The following is a 19,702-nucleotide window of genomic DNA, read 5'->3' as shown; positions in this document are numbered from 1 at the left end:
TATTACAAGAATTACGGCTAACAATCACACATGACAAACACTCTTCACGCAACTACTCCTACTAATTACCCTTTCCCTGTGGCTGGCTTAAGCACGATGGGGCCATGATTTTAAAATGAGGGCGCCTACTCACCCAAAATTTAGCATCAGCTGGGGCTCCCAACGCACATACACCAGGTTCATTTTAATTGACACCCTATGTTCATTTGGTTCATTGGTTCAGGTTCCAAAATCGTCGGCTCTGATACCACTTTGTAATACCCCCGCACACCAGGATACCTTACCAAGGACCACCCCAGTGTATGAAGGTGTTACCATCTCGGTCACCCGAGGTAGTAGATCAAATAGACAATGAAAGAACACTTATATTATATTACTTAAGTCGATTACAACCAAATTACAAAACGTGAAACAAAGAGATAACTACGACTACTATAGAGCTCTCGCGTCAAGACATCTATTTCGGTAGCGTGGTGACTCGAACCCCTCTAAGCCCATCAAAGATCCGCCTAATGGTACCGCTAAACATCGCTCACCATCCCCGAATGGATCACCACAGTTTTGAAAACACAACACGGGGTCAGTTACTGAACAATTACAGTAAGATAAGTACAATAAGCAACCAGCTGATCATCCTCCACCACCGGTCTCCCGAACTCACACTATAACCGACTACACACCGAAGTGTGAAGCCCTGCCATATTACCCATCGCAACAGGTAATCCTCGCCGCCAGTGGGGGACCGCAGCCCATCCCCACCTAAATCCCGCTCATCAACAAGCGATATCCCTGTCCCTTAATGTGCACATCCCCTCCCGTGGCGGGTTCCACGGAGGGCTAACTAGGGTGTGAAGCCACTCCCGCAAGTGACTCCACCACAATTATCACAACACCACCACGATCACCACACCAACACCACACTAACTCTCCAACGATGATCAGCAGACAACAATCATACACAGTACAACAAAACAATCTCAAATCAATCAAACAGGAACTGAGTAGGGAAACCCTACCTTATTGCCAACCATGAAAATGCATCCACAAACAGCCAAGCAAGACTCCGAGATGCATCCTAGTGACGCAGACCAACGGTGACACGGACGACGACCACGCAAGCATCCTTCCTACGCAAACCCCGTCCCCTTCCATGGTTGAGGTCTAGGCTAAATGAGAGTGTATGGAGATATGGGTGATAGGTGAGAGAAAGATAAATTAGGTTTAGAGAAAGAGGAACTGTCGAAAATAAAATGAAACTTGCGAACTTGCGTTTTATATCAACGCGTCAACAGCAGCCATACTCGGTCGAGTACTCTCGTACTCGGCCGAGTAAGCTCTACTCGGTCGAGTATTCATACTACTCGACCGAGTAGTCCCTACTAGGTCGAGTAATCACTCCCGTAAGGCACTTATCCTCACCTAGCCTCTCACCTATCCCCTCCTAAGGTCTTTCCTGGTCAAAGGGTCGGTCAAAAGAGTCTTTAAACATCGTGGGTATTACATTTAGAGAGAGCATTAAAATGTAGTCTATCATTATTTTGGGGTAAGGGATGAAACACAAAAAATGCATTTGCTATGCAGATTTTCTTACTCAACTTACTTTGGTCAACAGCATCATTTATGCTTGAATTTGTTGGGTTTGGTGGGAAATAATCTTTCACTTATCTACCTCCTTTTATTGGTGTTTATTTTACTGGTGTTTTTTTCTTCCTTGCAACAGTCTTTCGCCTCATATCTGTGAATGCATTGACTGATGTTAACACAGGTGAAAATAGAAATTTCGGCCAATGCACAATCGAGAGCATTAAAATGTAAACAAAATATGCAGATTTTCCGAGTCAAGGGCCCTCTACTAATTAAGCATTGGCACCTTATTGACAATGGACCAACTGCTAATTTTAAAGTGACACCTTATTTGATGCGGACAGAACCTTATTTGATGCACATTGAACTCTATTTCATGCACACTGGACCTTATTTCATGCATGTGCAGAGGACGGGTATCCTAAAACCTAAGCCTAATTGGCTAAGAAATGCTGAAAACATCAAGCAACTACCAGCTGGACTATTGTTTCAGATCCGAGCAATATAGGATCATTAAAACCAAAAGATCATCACAAATCTGCAAATTCAATTATAAAAAATTACTTGAACATGCAATTAGAACAAAAATACATAACTCACTAAACTATAAGCAACATATAAACTATGAATTTCTATGCAAATGAGTTCAATGCATAGTCTTGACGCTTGACACAATCTGATGTTGCTGCAAAAAGACTTGAAAAATGTACAAATTTGATTCAAAATAAATTCGATGCGAATCGGTGACACAATCAGATTATCATGCTAGACACTCGTAAATTATAATCCGTAGAACCTAAACCTGTAGCGAACATCCGAAATCACCAAGCAAATTGACAAATCTTAGCAATATAGATCATTAATAATCCAGAGATCATCTAAATTCCACATTTTCGAAACGTAGAACAAAAACTCGAACATGCAGTCGAAAATAAGACTAGAAATCTAAGAATTCGTCATAGAATAACAATGAAATACCTTAATTAGGGAAATTACTGCAAATTAGGGTTAATAGCTGGATAGGAATTGATGAATGTCGGGGGAAAAATACATGTATGATAAAATTAGAGTAGAATCGCCATTAATTTGAGAAGCATATTCCCTTAATTTGTAGTAATGAGATTGATAAATCTCGCGAAAATGCTGGTGATGAATGGATTGAACCGTAATTTGAGAAGCAGATGATCGGAGACGATGAAGGTAGGAGAGAGATGATCGGAGACGATGATCGGAGAAGACGATCGGAAATGGCGACGGAGATGATGATGGTCGAAGAGAGAGAAGAAGATGAGTGAGAAAGTGAAAATGGGAAAATGATTGAAATTGAAGGGTTTGGGGGTGAGCAGCGTAAAATTATTATTATTAGTATTATTAATTATTAATGTTAGTATTAGTAGTATTATTAGTGGTTCTCATGGTTCTCATCATCCTATTGGTTCTCATATGATCCTGAATCTATATATACATATATACATATATATATATATATACATATATATATATATATATATATATATATATATATATATATATATACACACACACACACACACACACACATATATATATATATATATATATATATATATATATATATATATATATATATATATATATACACACACATATATATATATATATATATATATAGAGAATTAGGATCACATGAGTCCTACCTAATTATTTGAGTCCATGAGTCCATCTACAATATCACACATGAGTCATAACAATACTCGCTTTATATCAAGCTATTAGTAAGGGTATTTTCATCATTTCCTCAAGTTGTTATATAAACCCTATTATCACTCTCTCACCTCACCATTTGAATTCATTTACTTTCTCTCTCTTCTCTCTCTTCCTTCCGCAATCACACTTTTCATTCTCACGCCACAATTTCTCGCGCATTGTTGTCTTCTTCGCTCTCGTTGTCATCTTCACCTGTGTTCATCATCATCCGTGATCGATTTCCAGCGATTTCTTCAACATTCGTCTCAGTTGCTTATTCTCCTTCACTTTTTCTTCATCATTCGTCTTCATCTATTTTTTCCTCGGTTTAACATATTCAATGTCGGGTATTTCATCGTTTTCGCTTCTTTAATTTTATGTTTTAATTTTTTCATTCTTTTTCTGTTTTATTGCATGATGTTTTATTGTTATTGTATCTTCGATCAATTCGTTGTATAATTACTGGTTTTTTGTTATAATTGAAGTTATAATTCATCAACATCAGTCACGAATTCATCAATTCGTGCTATTTTATGTATTAAAATCATGTACTGATTATATACTTTCTTCAACATGTAGTTTTTGCTATTTTTGTTGCGTTAAAATTTAATCTCTGTTTTTTTCATCTTCTAATTGACGTATAAAAAATAATGTACTCATTGTCCTTTTGTTTATCATCAAGTTTATTTTGCATTCACTCGCTTGTGTTTACTTCAAGTTTAAATCGTTATTTAACAGCTTCCTTTGTATCACTTTTTATTCAAAAGAGAGTATCATAATTAATTCGAATAGTATCACATTTTATAGTTTTTGTTTGCACGATTCGCTCATTAGAATCAGCTTTCCCTTATACAATATCACATTGAGTCCTTTACAAAGATCATAGGCTTTAGTACATGACTCGCAACTACTTTTTGTGCATTAGTATCACATGTTATGCTTTAGAATATCACATTGAATTCTTTACAAGATCAAAGGTCATGCAGACATGACTGTAATTACTCTCTGTGCATTAGTATCACGTGTTATGCTTCAGAATATCACATTGAGTCCTTTACAAGATATCATATCTTTGCAGTCATGACTTGTAATCGTTTACGTGCATTTGTATCACATGTTATGCTCCGAATATCACATGTATTCCTTCAAAGTATCATAGGCGCAATACGGTTGCGTATTTGTTTTATATTCATCAAGATCACATTTTATGTTGCACAATATCACATGCATTCCTTCACAATATCATAGTTTGTTATGATCTAGTTATATTTGTTATATTTGTATCACATGTTATGCTCCGAGAATATCACATGTATTCCGTCACAAGATCATAGGCTGCAATACGGTTGCGTATTTATTTTATATTCATCAAGATCACATTTTATGTTGCACAATATCACATGCATTCCTTCACAATATCATAGTTTGTTATGATCTAGTTATATTTGTTATATTTGTATCACATGTTATGCTCCGAATATCACATGTATTCCGTCACAGTATCATAGGCTGCAATACGGTTGCGTATTTATTTTATATTCATCAGTATCACGTTTTATGTTGCACAATATCACATGCATTCCTTCACAATATCATAGTCTTGTTATAATCTAGTTATATTTGTTATAATTTGTTTACTCAACTTCTCTTGCTGTAGAAAATACTTTTGTTGTCCCTGTGGTACCTGTTCCTTCTCCACAATGCATAGACGTTGATGAGGTGCATGCTGGGAATCGTCTTTCTTTGATGGTGACGCCTGGAGGTTCTGAAGAGTGGGTCAGAAATATTGCAACTGAATTTACACCTACAATAGGACAAACTTTTGCTACGTTAGACGAGGGTATACAGTTTTATGAGACTTATGCAATAGCATGTGGTTTTGAACCAAGGAAATCTTCAACGAAAAGGTTTCGTAGTAGTGGAGATATTAGGACAAAATTGATTGTGTGTCACCGGGAAGGATTTAGGGATTCTAAGCCGACAATATTACCCATTACTGGTGAGGAGGAGGAGCCAATGGTCAAGGCCTCTAATCCGAAGAAGACTAAGGTTACTAGGATTGGTTGTAAAGCTAGGATTTTCTTTAGATTTGTTATTAAAGAAATTGACCAAGTTCAAGTGCCATTATTTGTTGTTGATCAGTTTCATGCTGCCTATAACCACCGTCTTTCTCCACTCAAGTATAGAGAATTTCAGAAAAAATGTAGAAACCTTGCTTTGCAACATAAACAAACCATCGTTGATAATTGCAAGGTCAATATTGGCCCAACCTCTACTTTCAGGTCCGTCAAGGAATATGTTGATGGCTATGAAAATATTGGAGCTTCTTTGACTGAGTTTAAGAATTTTGGAAGGGAAATCAAGTGTTTTATAGGTCTTAAGGATGCTCAAATGTTTGTAGACCAGTTGGAAAACCTTCATGAAACCCAGGAAGGTTTTTATTATGCCTATGATATTGATCAGAATAAGTGTTTGTTTCGTGTATTTTGGGCTGATGCAGCAGCACGTCGTAATTACGCTCTATACGGTGAGGCGGTGACTTTTGACCCAACCTATTCAACTAATAAGTACGACATGATCTTTGATCCCTTTACTGGTGTTGATCATCACAAGAAGTCCGTCACTTTTGGCGCTTTTTTAAATGGATTTTCACAAAATGTCTAGGGAGAATGACCAGAATTTTAAATGGATTTTCACAAAATTCTTAGATTGTATGGGTGGGAAGGAACCCCATTGCTTTTTTACCGATCAATGTCCTGCTATGAAAATTGCAGTCCCTGCTGCTTTTACGACTGCTGCCCATCGCTATTGCATGTGGCATATTATGAAGAAATTACCTGAAAAGGTAGGCACGACATTGACCAAAGAGACTGACTTCGTCACTCGTCTGAATTCTGTTGTTTGGGATTCGAGTTAGAGCCTTCGACTTCAGAGAGGTGGTGTTCGTTGATCAGTGAGTTTCAATTGGAAGATAATACATGGTTTCAATATCTGTTTTCCAGGCGGCAACGTTGGATTCCGGCGTATTATCGTGATATTCCTCTTGGTTGTCTTTTAAGAACAACGCAACGCTCTGAGAGCGCAAATAGCTTCTTTAAGCGGTTTGAGAATCCTCATGGCACACTTGTTGAGTTTTGGATGCGCTTTCAAAGCGCTATGGATCAGCAACGCTACACCCAAAAATCTCTTGACAGAGATAGTGATCACTCCCTACCTCAAACCAAAACCCTTCTTAGCCTTGAGGTTCATGCATCGACTGTTTATACGCACGCTCTCTTTTATGAATTCCAACAGCAGTGCGTTGATTCTCTAAACTCATGTAGTGCTGGTGATTCTTCAAGGGAGGGCAGTACAAGGTTCCTAGAAGTTGAAGATTCTATCTTCAATAAGACTTACACTGTCGCATTTAATCCTTCAACATTTGATGCAACATGTTCCTGCAAGCTGTTTGAGAGGAAGGGATACATATGTAAACACATCATCTGGATTTTATCAGGTAAAGGGATCAAAAAGATACCTGATAAGTATCTTCTCAGTAGGTGGACAAAGAACACTAAAAAAATGCCCTTGTATGATGCTCACGGTCAATTGTTGGATGATTTTACTTCGTCGGATGTCACTAAGCTTCAGATTTCGACTGTCTGGTCTGAATTCTACTCAACATTAACACTGCTCAAATCTCTGCCTGAAAATCACATAAATGAACTGACTTCATTATCAAGACATTTAGACAAAATTTCAAGTCTCGGTGTTGAAAAATTGACTAAACACCAAGAGTTGGAGATGCTCCTTGGGGTTAAGTCTTCATCTGAGGTCCGTATACTACCTCCTGTTCAATCAAAAAACAAGGGTACTGGCAAGAGGTTGATGTCCAAGAAAGATCAGTCTGTTGCAAAGGCACAAAAGCCGAAAAGATTTTGCAATAAATGTAAACAAATGGCGCATCATGATAAGCGGAATTGCCTAATCCAAATTGTTGATACATCACAACACTAGTTTGATCATGAATCCGATGTAAGTAATTTGTCTTACACCTTTTATTATTTCAGTTTTACGTTTGCTATACCACGATTCTTTGAAGTGTGACCCTGATAAACAATATCGAGTCCACGCTAAAAATATCACATTCCATGGTAAATAATATCAGTACCTTGTTAACCACTATCAGAATATACACTTGATTGTAGACAATATCATCCCAATATTAAAAGGTGTCTACTTTGAAACAATATCACAATAATTTAATAACAATATCACTTGTCACTGGCAACATTTATCAATTTTAAATCCCTATCTATTTTCAGAATCAACCAAACAATATCAACACGTGTATTCAAAAATATCACAGTATGTACCCCAACAATATCAAACAACAAAAGGTTTTTTATATCCTTAGCCACTGTTGTTGTTCCTGAGTATTAATATCACAACAACTAAAACATAATATCATACAACCCTTGAAACAATATCACAGTTTACCAGAAGTTGATCAAAAAGAAGTTATACTTTGTCAAACTTCTTACTAACGTTATGTCACTGTTTTTGTCTGTTTGTTTTGCAGATTTCTTCACTTGTTGATAGTGATTAAGGGCTTCTGCATGCTGAGGAAGTTTATTTAACATCATCAACTTTTCAGAATCGACTTTTCATTGTTTATACTATTCAATTTTTTCTTGTATGTCATTCCAAATGGCATCAATTTTGTATTCTTTCCATTTTGGGTATCAACGTTATAAAAACCGCATAATTACTAATGTCGTTTTGTTGCCATTATTAAATACTATCCCACCTCATTTGAAGGTTTATCACACTTGATACAAAAACAATATCATCATAATAGTTAAACAATATCACAACATTACACTTGCTTGTATACGTATTTTATTATATTGTATTATATTGTAAAATACTTCTAAGGAATATCACATTTCAAGTGAAACAATATCACCAGTATTCATAAATATTACCACTACAATTGGATGTTTTTAGGAAACAATATTACAAAAATATGATTGAAATATCACAGTACATACTAGACAATATCAACCACTGAGTGCAATAATATCACAATTTTCAAACAATGTCAACACGTGTATTCAAAAATATCACAGTATGTACCCCAACAATATCAAACAACAAAAGGATTTTTATATCCTTAGCCACTGTTGTTGTTCTTGAGGATTAATATCACAACAACTAAAACATAATATCATACAACCCTTGAAAAAATATCACGCTTTTCCGAAATTGAACAAAAAGAAGTTATACTTTGTCAAACCCTTGAAATATCACAAAGACATACTAGACAATATCAACCAAAGGAGTACAATAATATCACAATTTTGTCTGCTGAATAATATCACAACTTATCCAACTAAAAAGGAATTTTCAAACCCTACCCCCTGATTTATTTTAGAGAATAAATACAACAATATCAACATGTTTACTTTACAATATCACACTGGGTACCAAAACAATATCAAAGAGAAAAAGATTTTAAGAACCTTGATTGCTGTTATTATTACTGATAACTAATATCACAACAACTTAAGCAAAGTATCACCCAACTCCTGAAACAATATCACAGTTTACTAAGAGTTGATCAAAAAAAAGTTCTATTTCCTACCATTGTACCTACAACAATATCACACAACTCCCGGAACAATATCACATGTCCTACCCTACCAAAGATTACATTCCTAGCCCTATTTTGTCCTCTTCCTCTACCTCTCCCTCTTCCTCTATTATTAGGATTTGCAGTTGTCTTGATCGTTTGTACTTTGGATTGTGGGTGTTTCGCATCATCTTCACCATCTTGTTTGATTCGTAGCCTTGTAAAAACAGAAATGTCATGTTATGGTTCTATGTGAAATTTTTACCTTTGTGTCCTTTCAAATAAAAGCGAAAACGTAATGCTATGATTGTATATCAGAAATGTAAAAGTCGGGTTTTTGGTTTTTACCTTCTGATTGGAGATTTGCGAAGAATGGGTATTTCTGTGTTAATTGTTGGCATTCTAGTAGCATCCTCCTTGGCTTTTGTTTGAACATTGGGCTTCTCTTTTGGCGGACCTTCCGCTTTGTTATTTCTGTTCCACAAGATTGTCCTTCTCAACAACATTATCCTTGGCTTTTATCTTATTGCCCTTGCCTTTTGCATCTTCGTTATTCTTCCTCATTTCCTTCAATCTATTTAAAAGCTCTCCTTTCCCCATTTGTAAATTCTTTAACTTTCCCAATCATTGCGTCCTCATGTTATTTATGTCCTAAAAGTAATGTCGCTATTTCTAACCAAAGTAGCGCCTATGCACTTTCGATCGCAAATCGCCTTCAAACAATCGCCCCTCATAGCGAATCATGTGCATCATTAAGAAGTTTCCGATTCAAAGTATTGTTTGCTTCTTTCTTTTGCCAATTGAAACTCGTGTTGACAACATCAAAATCTATTACGTTATGCGCTCTGTCAACATTTTTCCTCGCTAGAAATCACTCATGTGATAGGCCTACAATAATTAGTTATACTATTAATCATTATTTTGTCAAACAATCATATTCATTTACTCGTATACACTCAACCTATCCTAGCCACAATATCGATAAATTGTATGACATGTCACTAGCAAGAATATCAATAAACCATACCACCGAATCTTCACCTTGTATATTTCAAATCCCCGCTTGTCGTACTCTGTATTGTCTAACACTTCAATCGTCTCGGTTTTGAAATTTACACAAACACAGAAGTAGTGTTCTTGCAACACCATCGGAATAAAAACCAAATCTGCTTCCATGTTACATGGAACTGTGTTTCTTCTTATGAATTTGTCCCATTCTTCGAATAGCTTTTCCCTCTTCGTTTCTTTGCCTTCAGTAACATCTACTATTGATTCCTGTAGTGTATATATATGTATATATATAAGTTAAGAAATCCTTTACATTTAAGATTTACTACATTTTAATCAAAACGTGAATATGTATAAACAATATCACTTTTACGTTTGCTATATCACGCTTCCCGAAGTGTGACCCGATAAACAATATCACAGTGCATACTAAAAAAATATCACAGTCCATGGTAAATAATATCAGTATGGATGTGAACCAATATCAGAACATTATACTTGATTGTAGACAATATCATCCCAATACTAAAAAATATCACTTATTTAAAAGGTGTCTACTTTGAAACAATATCACAATCATTTAAAAACAATATCACTTGTCGCTGGCAACATTTATAAATTTAAAATCCCTATCTAATTTCAGCATCAATTAAACAATATCAATTTGTGTATGCAATAATATCACACTATGTACCCCAACAATATCACATTTTAAATAAGTGATATTTTTAATCAAAGCGTGAATATGTATAAATCAAAACAGAATGTCAGCTTACCATGTGTCGAATTCCAAAAAACAATAAACTTGTTTCACAGGGTTCTGTGTGCTCAATGTGATTCAGAATTAGTGACCAACATTCAATCACATTGTTGTTGACATGTACACTAGGAAGCAACGACAATATATCCTGTCTTGCAAGGTATTGATCATCACTGAACTTGGCAACAACCTCACTGCTCAAAACATTAACACCAATGTTCAAAAATTGTTAGATTAACTGTGATAGTGATAACCAATATCAAAATTAAACAATATCACATATTTAAAAGGTGATCCTGATAAAAAATATCACAGTCCACGCTAAATAATATCACAGTCCACGCTAAATAATATCGATGCCCTTCCAACCACTATCGAACATCATACTTGATTGTAGACAATATCACCCCAATACTAAAAAATATCACTTATTTAAAAGGTGTCTAATTTGAAACAATATCACAATCATTTAAAAAAAATATCACATGTCACTGGCAACATTTATAAATTTAAAAGCCCTACTTATTTTTCAGAATCAATTTAACAATATCATACTGTGTATGTAACAATATCACACTATGTACCACAACAATATCAAAATTAAGTGAACAAAAATCAGAACAGCATCTTTCTTTATGTGACACTTGATTATATACAATATCATGCTTTTATACCAGTTTCTACTCTAAAACAATATCAAACCCATTAACGTACAATATCACATGACACTAGCAACAATATCACCTTTTGTAATTCTTTTGTCAAACTTAGATATCATTGCAAATATTATCAGACCACTAATAAAAAAAGTTGCAGAAAAATATATGTTTTAAAGAACCTTTTATTTTTGATAGCGGGGTCGTCCAATAGGCAGTAGTCAATCACTTCTTTCCTCGTAGTCAACATGTTTGCACACAAATGACTTGTTTAACTTCATAAATCTTGAGACGAACTCAAATTTAGGATCAGCCACACCACGTTCAACGTGCATCCAAGGCCATCGGATTTCCCCTTTTACCGCTACCAACGACAATCGGCGAACCATCTTCTCCGAGCTAGAAACGTTTTATATTACAGTATTTAATATATATTTTGTATTTATAATAATAAAAAAAAATTTCAATGTAGAAGTCGGTGTTTAAAAATATAACCTTTTATTTTTGATAGCGGGTCCGAACTTTGTTTTTCCCACCTTTTTCTCTCTTGCTTTGTTTTTTCCCTCTTTGTCTTTTTGCCAAAGAACTTAGTTAACAAAGATACCTTTTGTGGCGGTAAAGGTCGTAACTCTCTTCCGACCGACTCCTATCTTTATTCAAATCACTCAATACGAGCGTTGCGCCACCTCTCCCCGTATAACCTGTCTCATATTTGCATCGCTTAGTTCACAATCAAAAGGCTCACCAACAAAGAACATCATGTGAAACATCATGAATAGTCCACAGTCCAGGTTCAACTCTTTCGATTGCCAGTGAAACTTCACATTATTCATTTCGTAGTCCTTCACCTTTAGCCCAATTTCAATACCTTTCGTGTTGAGGTAGTCACCATAAAGAGTCGCCTGTATATGATTAATGTACACAACTTTTCAATTTCAAGCTTATCGAACAAAACCATTATACCATTAGTTATTTGTTTTCAATATTGTACTTACAGCCATATGAGCCATGTGTACGTGCTCCTCGTCTTGGAATTCATCATATACTCTGTTGTCAAAATAGAACATTTTCTGCCTCTTCAAATCAACACAGATACAGACGTAGTGCTCTTCGTAGACCAAAGGTATGAACACCTTTAGATGAAAATAATATTAGGAAACAATTTAACAAAAATCAATAAAAATATCACAAAGACATACTAGACAATATCATTCTTAATAATATTTTTTGTCCCTCTGAAGTTTTTTTGTATGTTGTAAAATAATATCAACCAGTGTACCCAATAATATCAGAGTCTGTACCAAAACAATATCAATGTTAACAGACTTTTAAATCCCTATCGATTGTTGTTATTTTTAAGAAGCTATAAAACAATGTCAACCATTGTACATAATAATATCACACTGTCAAATATTAGGGAAAAAAAGTGATTCATTTTCATTTTTTGGGAGACAATATCACAATTAAGAAGTAACAATATCACACAATAGTATGCACAATATCACAGTTGAATTTAAGAATTGTTTTTAAGAACAATATCAATAGTAATCGCTAACAATATCATACATAATACATAACAATATCACTGATAAAAGTAGAAATGTCTCACCATATCTGAATTCAAATTCAAAGGTGGCTCCTTAAAAAGAGCCGACCACGTGTCCCATGTGTCATATAATTTGTTTGCTTAAGTTTTGCCAATTCATCAATATTATCTTCATCGAATTTTAAGATTTTTTCTATATCACCCTGTTGTTCATAAGGGCATCTTATTAGTCTCCATAAAACACATTCTACAATACCTAATTTAAAAGATGATAAATGTGTGTGTGTTTCCATACCGAGTGGGCAATGCCATAGAAAATTCTTGTCAATTTGTCGTTTTCCTTTTGAGCAATTTGGAACTCATTGAGCAATATTGCCCATGCTTCAATTACCACTTTTCTATCTTCGTGTTAGGCAACAAGGACTCAATATCTTCCCTTTGTATACAATGGAAAGTTCCAAAGTTGCAGACAATTTCTCTATTCCATTTTGCAAAAATATTAGCATATTAGTTATTTTTTTAAAGTACTAATATGGTGCAAATTAAGTCATGTCTTACATTTAAAAAATTGTTTAAAGAGTGACTTACAAATTGCTGAATGTATGGTCCGTAAGGAAGCAATAATCCATGACGTCCTTCCGATTCTTCAAGACAGGTTCAAATAAATTGTCGCTTCAACATCGATTCTGATACAAGGATATCATCTTTGACTGGCAAACCACATTGAAAAGTACACCCCAAATTGTGAGGTACCATATCGGCCGGTACTACTCATTCCGAGTGCAACAAATATTCACTGATATTTCCCTTCCCTGCTGTATCTAAACCAGCATTTTTTACAATTTCTTTTAATTTAGTCACCACATTACTATCGTCATTCATTTTATCAACCACAAGTTCTGTTTCAACAGGCTCCTTATCAATCACAACATCTTTTTCAACTCCTTCCCGAATTGAATGATTAATTAACCTCGTCCAATTGAGTCGCCACTTCGTGAACCTCATTGGCCTTCTCTTTCTCGGCCTCTTTTTCAACACAATGCTGATATGTTGTATCATGATGAACGTCTTCATTTGTTTTGTCTTCAACAGGCTGTGTTACTCCAAAATCAACATTTGGAAGAACCTCCTCCAATTGAGTCACAACATTTGTAACCTGATTGTCCTTCTCCTTCTCTGCTTTTCCCCGTAGCAATATCAACCTCCTTATTGATAACCTCATCTTCAACATTCTCGTTATTTTTCCACCTCTCTATCAATGTCCTCCTGATTTGTTGAACCATTATTACCCACCTCATTGTGTGCCTCTTGGACAGTCTTCATAACTCCCAAACCTTCATTTGTTTCCAAATTAATGTTTTCATTCAACTGAGTCAACACATTTGTCTCTTCATTAATGGTTTCATTATCTGTTTCCGTGATGGCTCTAGGAGTTGTAACACGATTCATATCCTCACTAGCCCGTCCTCCTCCGAAAACAATATTGTCTACTATGTCATTCAAATTTGAATACATATCATAATCCTCATCATCTTTTTTTTCATCATCAGCACTATTAAAGTTTGTAATATCAATAATTTCTTCACCTTCTTCCTCGTGATCACTGCTGATTTGAAGATCTTGATATGTACATCCTCCATATTTTTTGTTCAATTCCGCGTATCTGAATTTTTAACATGTCAATAAGACATCAAACGAGGGAAGCCCTTCTCTTGCTTTCGCCCTTTCATAAGACCTTGCTATCAACCCATCCATAAAGGCATGATATCCAATATCTTTCATGAAAGGCAAAGTTTGTGTATTGGGAGTATCTTGTTCTTGCTTCTCCGATGTATCACAATTATCGGTGTTTTCTTCAAGAATGTTTTCTTCTTTTTCGTTTCAACATCTTTACTATAGTCTTTTGTGGCAGTAGTTTGGGTAGAAATAGTTCTTTCATCTATTGAATTGCTGGGTTTCGTTTTGATGAACTTCTTCATGTTATGTACAAATCTTGAAAAGAACAACTCGTTGTCCCTCTTTATACGCAGATAAGCTTCATGAGCACTCGCAAATGACATAATAAAAATATTAAACAAGAGTATTAAATATTTAATCACAAAGAATATCATAATTTATTGAAAAAATATCACCATTATTCTTTAATAATATCACAACATTACACTTGCTTGTAGATGTTACCTATTTGTGTGATATTGTTTTACAATATCACACTTTATGTGACACAATATCACTCTATTTGTCTTACTGTGAATCAATATCATAAGCATTACAATTGGTTGCTATTATGAAAAAATATCACAAATAGCCACCATAAATATCACAGATTCAGTAATGAACAATATCACGCTTTGATAAAATATCATTATCATTAACAAAATTTAGTCTCCCTGGCAGTTTTTAGATTATGGTAAAACAATATCAACTTGGGTAAATAAAAGTATCACAATGTGTTCAAAACAATATCAAAGTAAGAAGAAAAGGAATAGATGTAACTGTAAGGACAACAAAAAGACATTAGTACTTACATCCATTGCTCTTGCTATCATAAGCATTACAATTGGTTGCTATTATGAAAAAATATCACAAATAGCCACCATAAAATATCACAGTTCGTAATGAACAATATCACAGTTTGATAAAATATCATTATCATTAACAAAATTTAGTCTCCCTGGCAGTTTTTAGATTATGGTAAAACACTATCAACTTGGGTAAACAAAAGTATCACAATGTGTTCAAAACAATATCAAAGTAAGAAGAAAAGGAATAGATGTAACTGTAAGGACAACAAAAAGACATTAGTACTTACATCCATTGCTCTTGCTTTGATTTCTTTATCGATTTCAACTCCTATAGGCGTTTAATCATGATGTAGCCCTCTTTTCCTTCAGGTTCACTTCATCATCATCTTTCTCGAGAGGTTTGTGTAAGTCTCATCTCCTATTTCTTCCAAAAATTAATCATCTCTTGTTAGCAACTCAAATTTTATCTTTATCAAAGACTCAAAGAAACATATCAATAACACTTGAGTACTTAATCATAAATATACATAGGAATGTTGTATTGTCTCCCGACCTTGATGTGATAAACAGATTGGGTACTCAATTTTCGAAATTGGTGCATTCCCCAATATTGTTGTTTGTTTCTCATCTTCAACTCTTGATGCCGACTCGATCATCCCAATGTTGGATTAGCGGTAGAGTGTATTTCATAGCCTTGCCCTTAAAATTGAACCTATGGAAGTAGGCTAGCATAATCACTAGTAGGCAACCGGTGATATTCGACTTCTTTTTTTCTTTCCATCCCTTAATACTAGCAGTCATCTCTTCAAAGACATAATCACACCAATCATAGTCTCTAATTTTATTCACATCCGCAACAGACTTAACAAGTTTTAAATCTAGGGTTTTATTTGTATTTGGCGCTAGGAAAATGGACATGCTATACAGAACAAACATTCTCTTAAACTCATCACCAGCCTCAGTACACACCATCAATCTATCATGCACATCCTTCACATTAATTGGAGCAGAAGTACCTTTCACACCAAACTTCATCCTCCAATCATTTTTCATTTTGGTGTCAATCAGAGTAGTGGCATTCCCCCTTTTTGTGGTGGTTACTTTATCACCTGTCCTGGGTAGTAGAAACATGTCATGGACATCATGCTTTGACAGCAGAAAATCCAACTTTTTTGTTCTAAACATATTGCTAGAACAGTCATATGCTTTCAAGACCCGATTCAGGATTCCATGTGGTAGTTGAGTTACCTTTAACTTTAACAAACCTCCAAATCCAATATCCCTTACAGCGTTCTGTTGTTCTTCATTTAAGTTCTTAATCAACTCAACCAACTTTTTTGGCCTCGCACTTAGTCCGAAATTGTTCCTTCTTTTTGTGTACCTTAGGCTGCTCAACTTCTTGAATTGCGACTTCTTTGTTCGTGTTTTGTTCTACCAGCTCCATAGTATTGTTTTCTTTGTTATTCTTTGTTTTCCTACGTTTATACTTCTTTAATGTTGTTTCTTCAACATTATAAATTGCTGTTATTGGCCTCTTTTCGCTAATGGTTATGTTAGGTTCATCTGTAACTGCCAGTTCCATTTTCTTGCTAATAACAATCTGCATTTAAAATTTTATTAGTATCACATTCTGTGCTTAATAGTATTAGATCATATAAACAACAAAGATCAAGTTACAGATAGTATCACTACCAATTCTTAACGGTGTCACACCTTATTTTTTACAGTATCACTGGTTAAACAAATGTTTCTCAATTGACCTAAACTATCAAAATTAAATAGTATCACTACCTACTCTTAATAGTATCACACTTAATAGTATCAACAGAGAACGAGACTTTCCTCATTAACAAGTCCAAATTTACTGGTTAACACTAGATTTCACATTGAACAATAGTATCACTACCTACTCTTAATAGTATCACTACCTACTCTTAATAGTATCAACAGAAAACGAGACATTCCTATTTTTCGCAATTGAAACAAACAAAACAACTAATAATCATCTACAACTATCAAATTTAAATAGTATCACTACCTACTCTTAATAGTATCAACAGAAAACGAGACATTCCTCATTAACAAGTCCAAATTTACTGGTTAACACTAAATTTCACATTGAACAATAGCTAACCCTATTTTTCGCGATTGAAACAAACAAAACAACTAATAATCATCTACAACTACAATCGATCATAGTTTTTTGTTCAATGTATCCATGTTATCGACGAAATACTGTTTAAACTCATTAACAACTAAGACACTGTCTAAATTTACAACAACAACTTGAAAGTAAGCATTTAAACTCATTAACAAGTCGAAAATTAGTGCTTAAATGCTATTTTTATCATATAATTGAACTCAATTTGCAGTAATTAAGAACAAAATCAATATGTATAATCAAATTAAAACTGCAAAAGATGAACAAAAATCGCAAAAATGTAATAGAAACTGATTAGAGCGTACCTCGACGATTTTTCAACCTAATTTCGAAATTAAACTGATATTATGCAAAGGATTGAACGACTGAATCTATATTATTGATATCAAGTTGATATCGTCTTTGAATTTTTAGATTTTTGCGGATTTTTAGTGAGATTTTTGAGGGAGTATTTGTTTTTGTGTGATTTTTATAGAGAGAAACAGTTTTAAAAAAAGTGAACGGTTTTGTTTTGTTTTAGAAGTTTAAGCGCCATTTTCCTGTCAATATTCAGCGTGATATTCTTTTGCCTTACGCGTGATATTGTGGATGGACTCATGGACTCAAATATTTAGGTGGACTCACCGGATCCCGCCTCTCTCTATATATATATACATATATATATATAGAATTAGGATCACATGAGTCCTCCTTATCTTTTTGAGTCTCGTGAGTCCACTTATGTATCACATGCTCTACACAAAAATATCACGATTATTTTTATGAATAAAAAAAATTTATGATTTTTTTTTTTAATCAAAGCTGTGATATTGTTTAGTATAATCTGTGATATTGTATCTAGTCTGTGAGTCCAGTAAAAGAGCATCACAAGTTATACAAAACAATATTACACCTTACATTAAACAATATCACTAATTGTACTAAACAATGTGTTAGCAATGAATGAAAGAATTGGATCAGAAGTCACTACTGCTGAACTTAAAGGGTTTCAGGACTGTGTTGCTTACTGTGGACTGATGGACATACCTGCTCAGGGAGCTTTCTTTACCTGGACGAATAAACATGAGGTGGGGGCCATGGTTTTCAGTAGGATAGACAGGGCTTTGATCACTGATGCTTGGTTGGATAGCTACCCTGATACTCTCACTACCTTCCATCCTGAAGGGATCTTTGACCATTGCCCATGCACAATGGTGCTTAGGCCTTCAATGGAAAAGAGGAGAAGCAACTTTAAATACTTTGATATATGGGGGCATGCTGATGGGTTTATCAACATTGTGAGGAAGGCTTGGGATATCAGAGTTGCAGGTGTAAAGATGTTTCAAATAGTCAAGAAACTTAAGGCTTTGAAAAAACCATTGAAGGATCTGAATAATGACAGGTTCTCTAATGTTGAAATAGCTGCAGAGGTGGCTAAGATGCACATGTTTAATGTTCAAAAGCAGCTGCAGAGCAATCCTACTGATCTCCAGATGCAGGCAGAAGTAAAAGTTGCTGCTGATGCATATAAGGAGTTAGATGAGGCCAGGAGGAGGTTTCTGGTGCAGAAGGCCAACGCTCAATGAATGAAAGATGGGGATGTGAATACTCAGTATTTCCATAGTGTAATCAAGGCTAGAAGATTGCGGAATAAGGTCTTGAGCATACAAGATATGAGGGGAGTTACTCATACTGAACCTGGAGCAATTGAAGCAGCATTTGTTGAGTACTATGTTCAGTTGCTGGGAACTAGTAAGGATGTCAACCCTATTCTCATTCCTGTTGTTAAAATGGGTAGGACTCTGTCTGATGAACATGTGACTGGCTTGCTGAGGCCTGTTACTGAATCTGAGGTCAAGGAAGCCTTGTTTTCTATTCCTGCTAACAAGGCTCCTGGCCCTGATGGCTTTTCATCTCAATTCTTTAGAGATGCTTTCCCAGTGGTTGGGACTGATGTGGTTCAGGCAGTTTTGGAGTTTTTCACTAATGGCAAGCTATTGAGGCAGTTTAATGCTACCACATTAACATTAATCCCTAAGAAAGCTCGGCTTATTTCTGTTGCAAACTTCAGACCAATTGCGTGTTGCAATGTTATATATAAAACTATTTCTAAGGTGCTCTGTAATAGGGTGGCAGCTGTTCTT

General features: G+C 35.1%; 2 protein-coding genes across 2 annotated transcripts; both read left to right on the top strand.

The window, feature by feature from the left end:
- Positions 1–1,822: 1,822 nt before the first annotated feature.
- On the top strand, positions 1,823–7,887 carry LOC141651656 (protein FAR1-RELATED SEQUENCE 5-like). The gene is made up of 4 exons (XM_074459357.1): positions 1,823–2,000; positions 4,967–5,924; positions 6,312–7,237; positions 7,871–7,887. The coding sequence occupies exons 1-4, from the start codon at positions 1,823–1,825 to the stop codon at positions 7,885–7,887; spliced, it is 2,079 nt and encodes a 692-aa protein (XP_074315458.1).
- A 10,630-nt stretch (positions 7,888–18,517) lies between these two features.
- LOC141651655 (uncharacterized) lies at positions 18,518–19,144 on the top strand. Its single transcript, XM_074459356.1, has one exon. The coding sequence runs from the start codon at positions 18,518–18,520 to the stop codon at positions 19,142–19,144; it is 627 nt and encodes a 208-aa protein (XP_074315457.1).
- Positions 19,145–19,702: the final 558 nt, after the last annotated feature.

This window comes from Silene latifolia, chromosome 4 (genome assembly GCF_048544455.1).
Source record: "Silene latifolia isolate original U9 population chromosome 4, ASM4854445v1, whole genome shotgun sequence".
Taxonomy (NCBI): Eukaryota; Viridiplantae; Streptophyta; class Magnoliopsida; order Caryophyllales; family Caryophyllaceae; genus Silene; species Silene latifolia.
Note: the sequence above shows the minus strand (reverse complement) of the source record. Positions and strands in the feature narration are given on the sequence as shown.

Coding starts and splice junctions, on each gene's coding strand:
- LOC141651656 (XM_074459357.1), top strand. CDS start 1,823: ATGCAGATTTTCCGAGTCAAGGGCCCTCTACTAATTAAGCATTGGCAC. Junction 2,001..4,966: donor CATGCATGTGCAGAGGACGG/GTATCCTAAAAC, acceptor CTCTTGCTGTAG/AAAATACTTTTGTTGTCCCT. Junction 5,925..6,311: donor GGTGTTGATCATCACAAGAA/GTCCGTCACTTT, acceptor TCTGTTTTCCAG/GCGGCAACGTTGGATTCCGG.
- LOC141651655 (XM_074459356.1), top strand. CDS start 18,518: ATGAATGAAAGAATTGGATCAGAAGTCACTACTGCTGAACTTAAAGGG.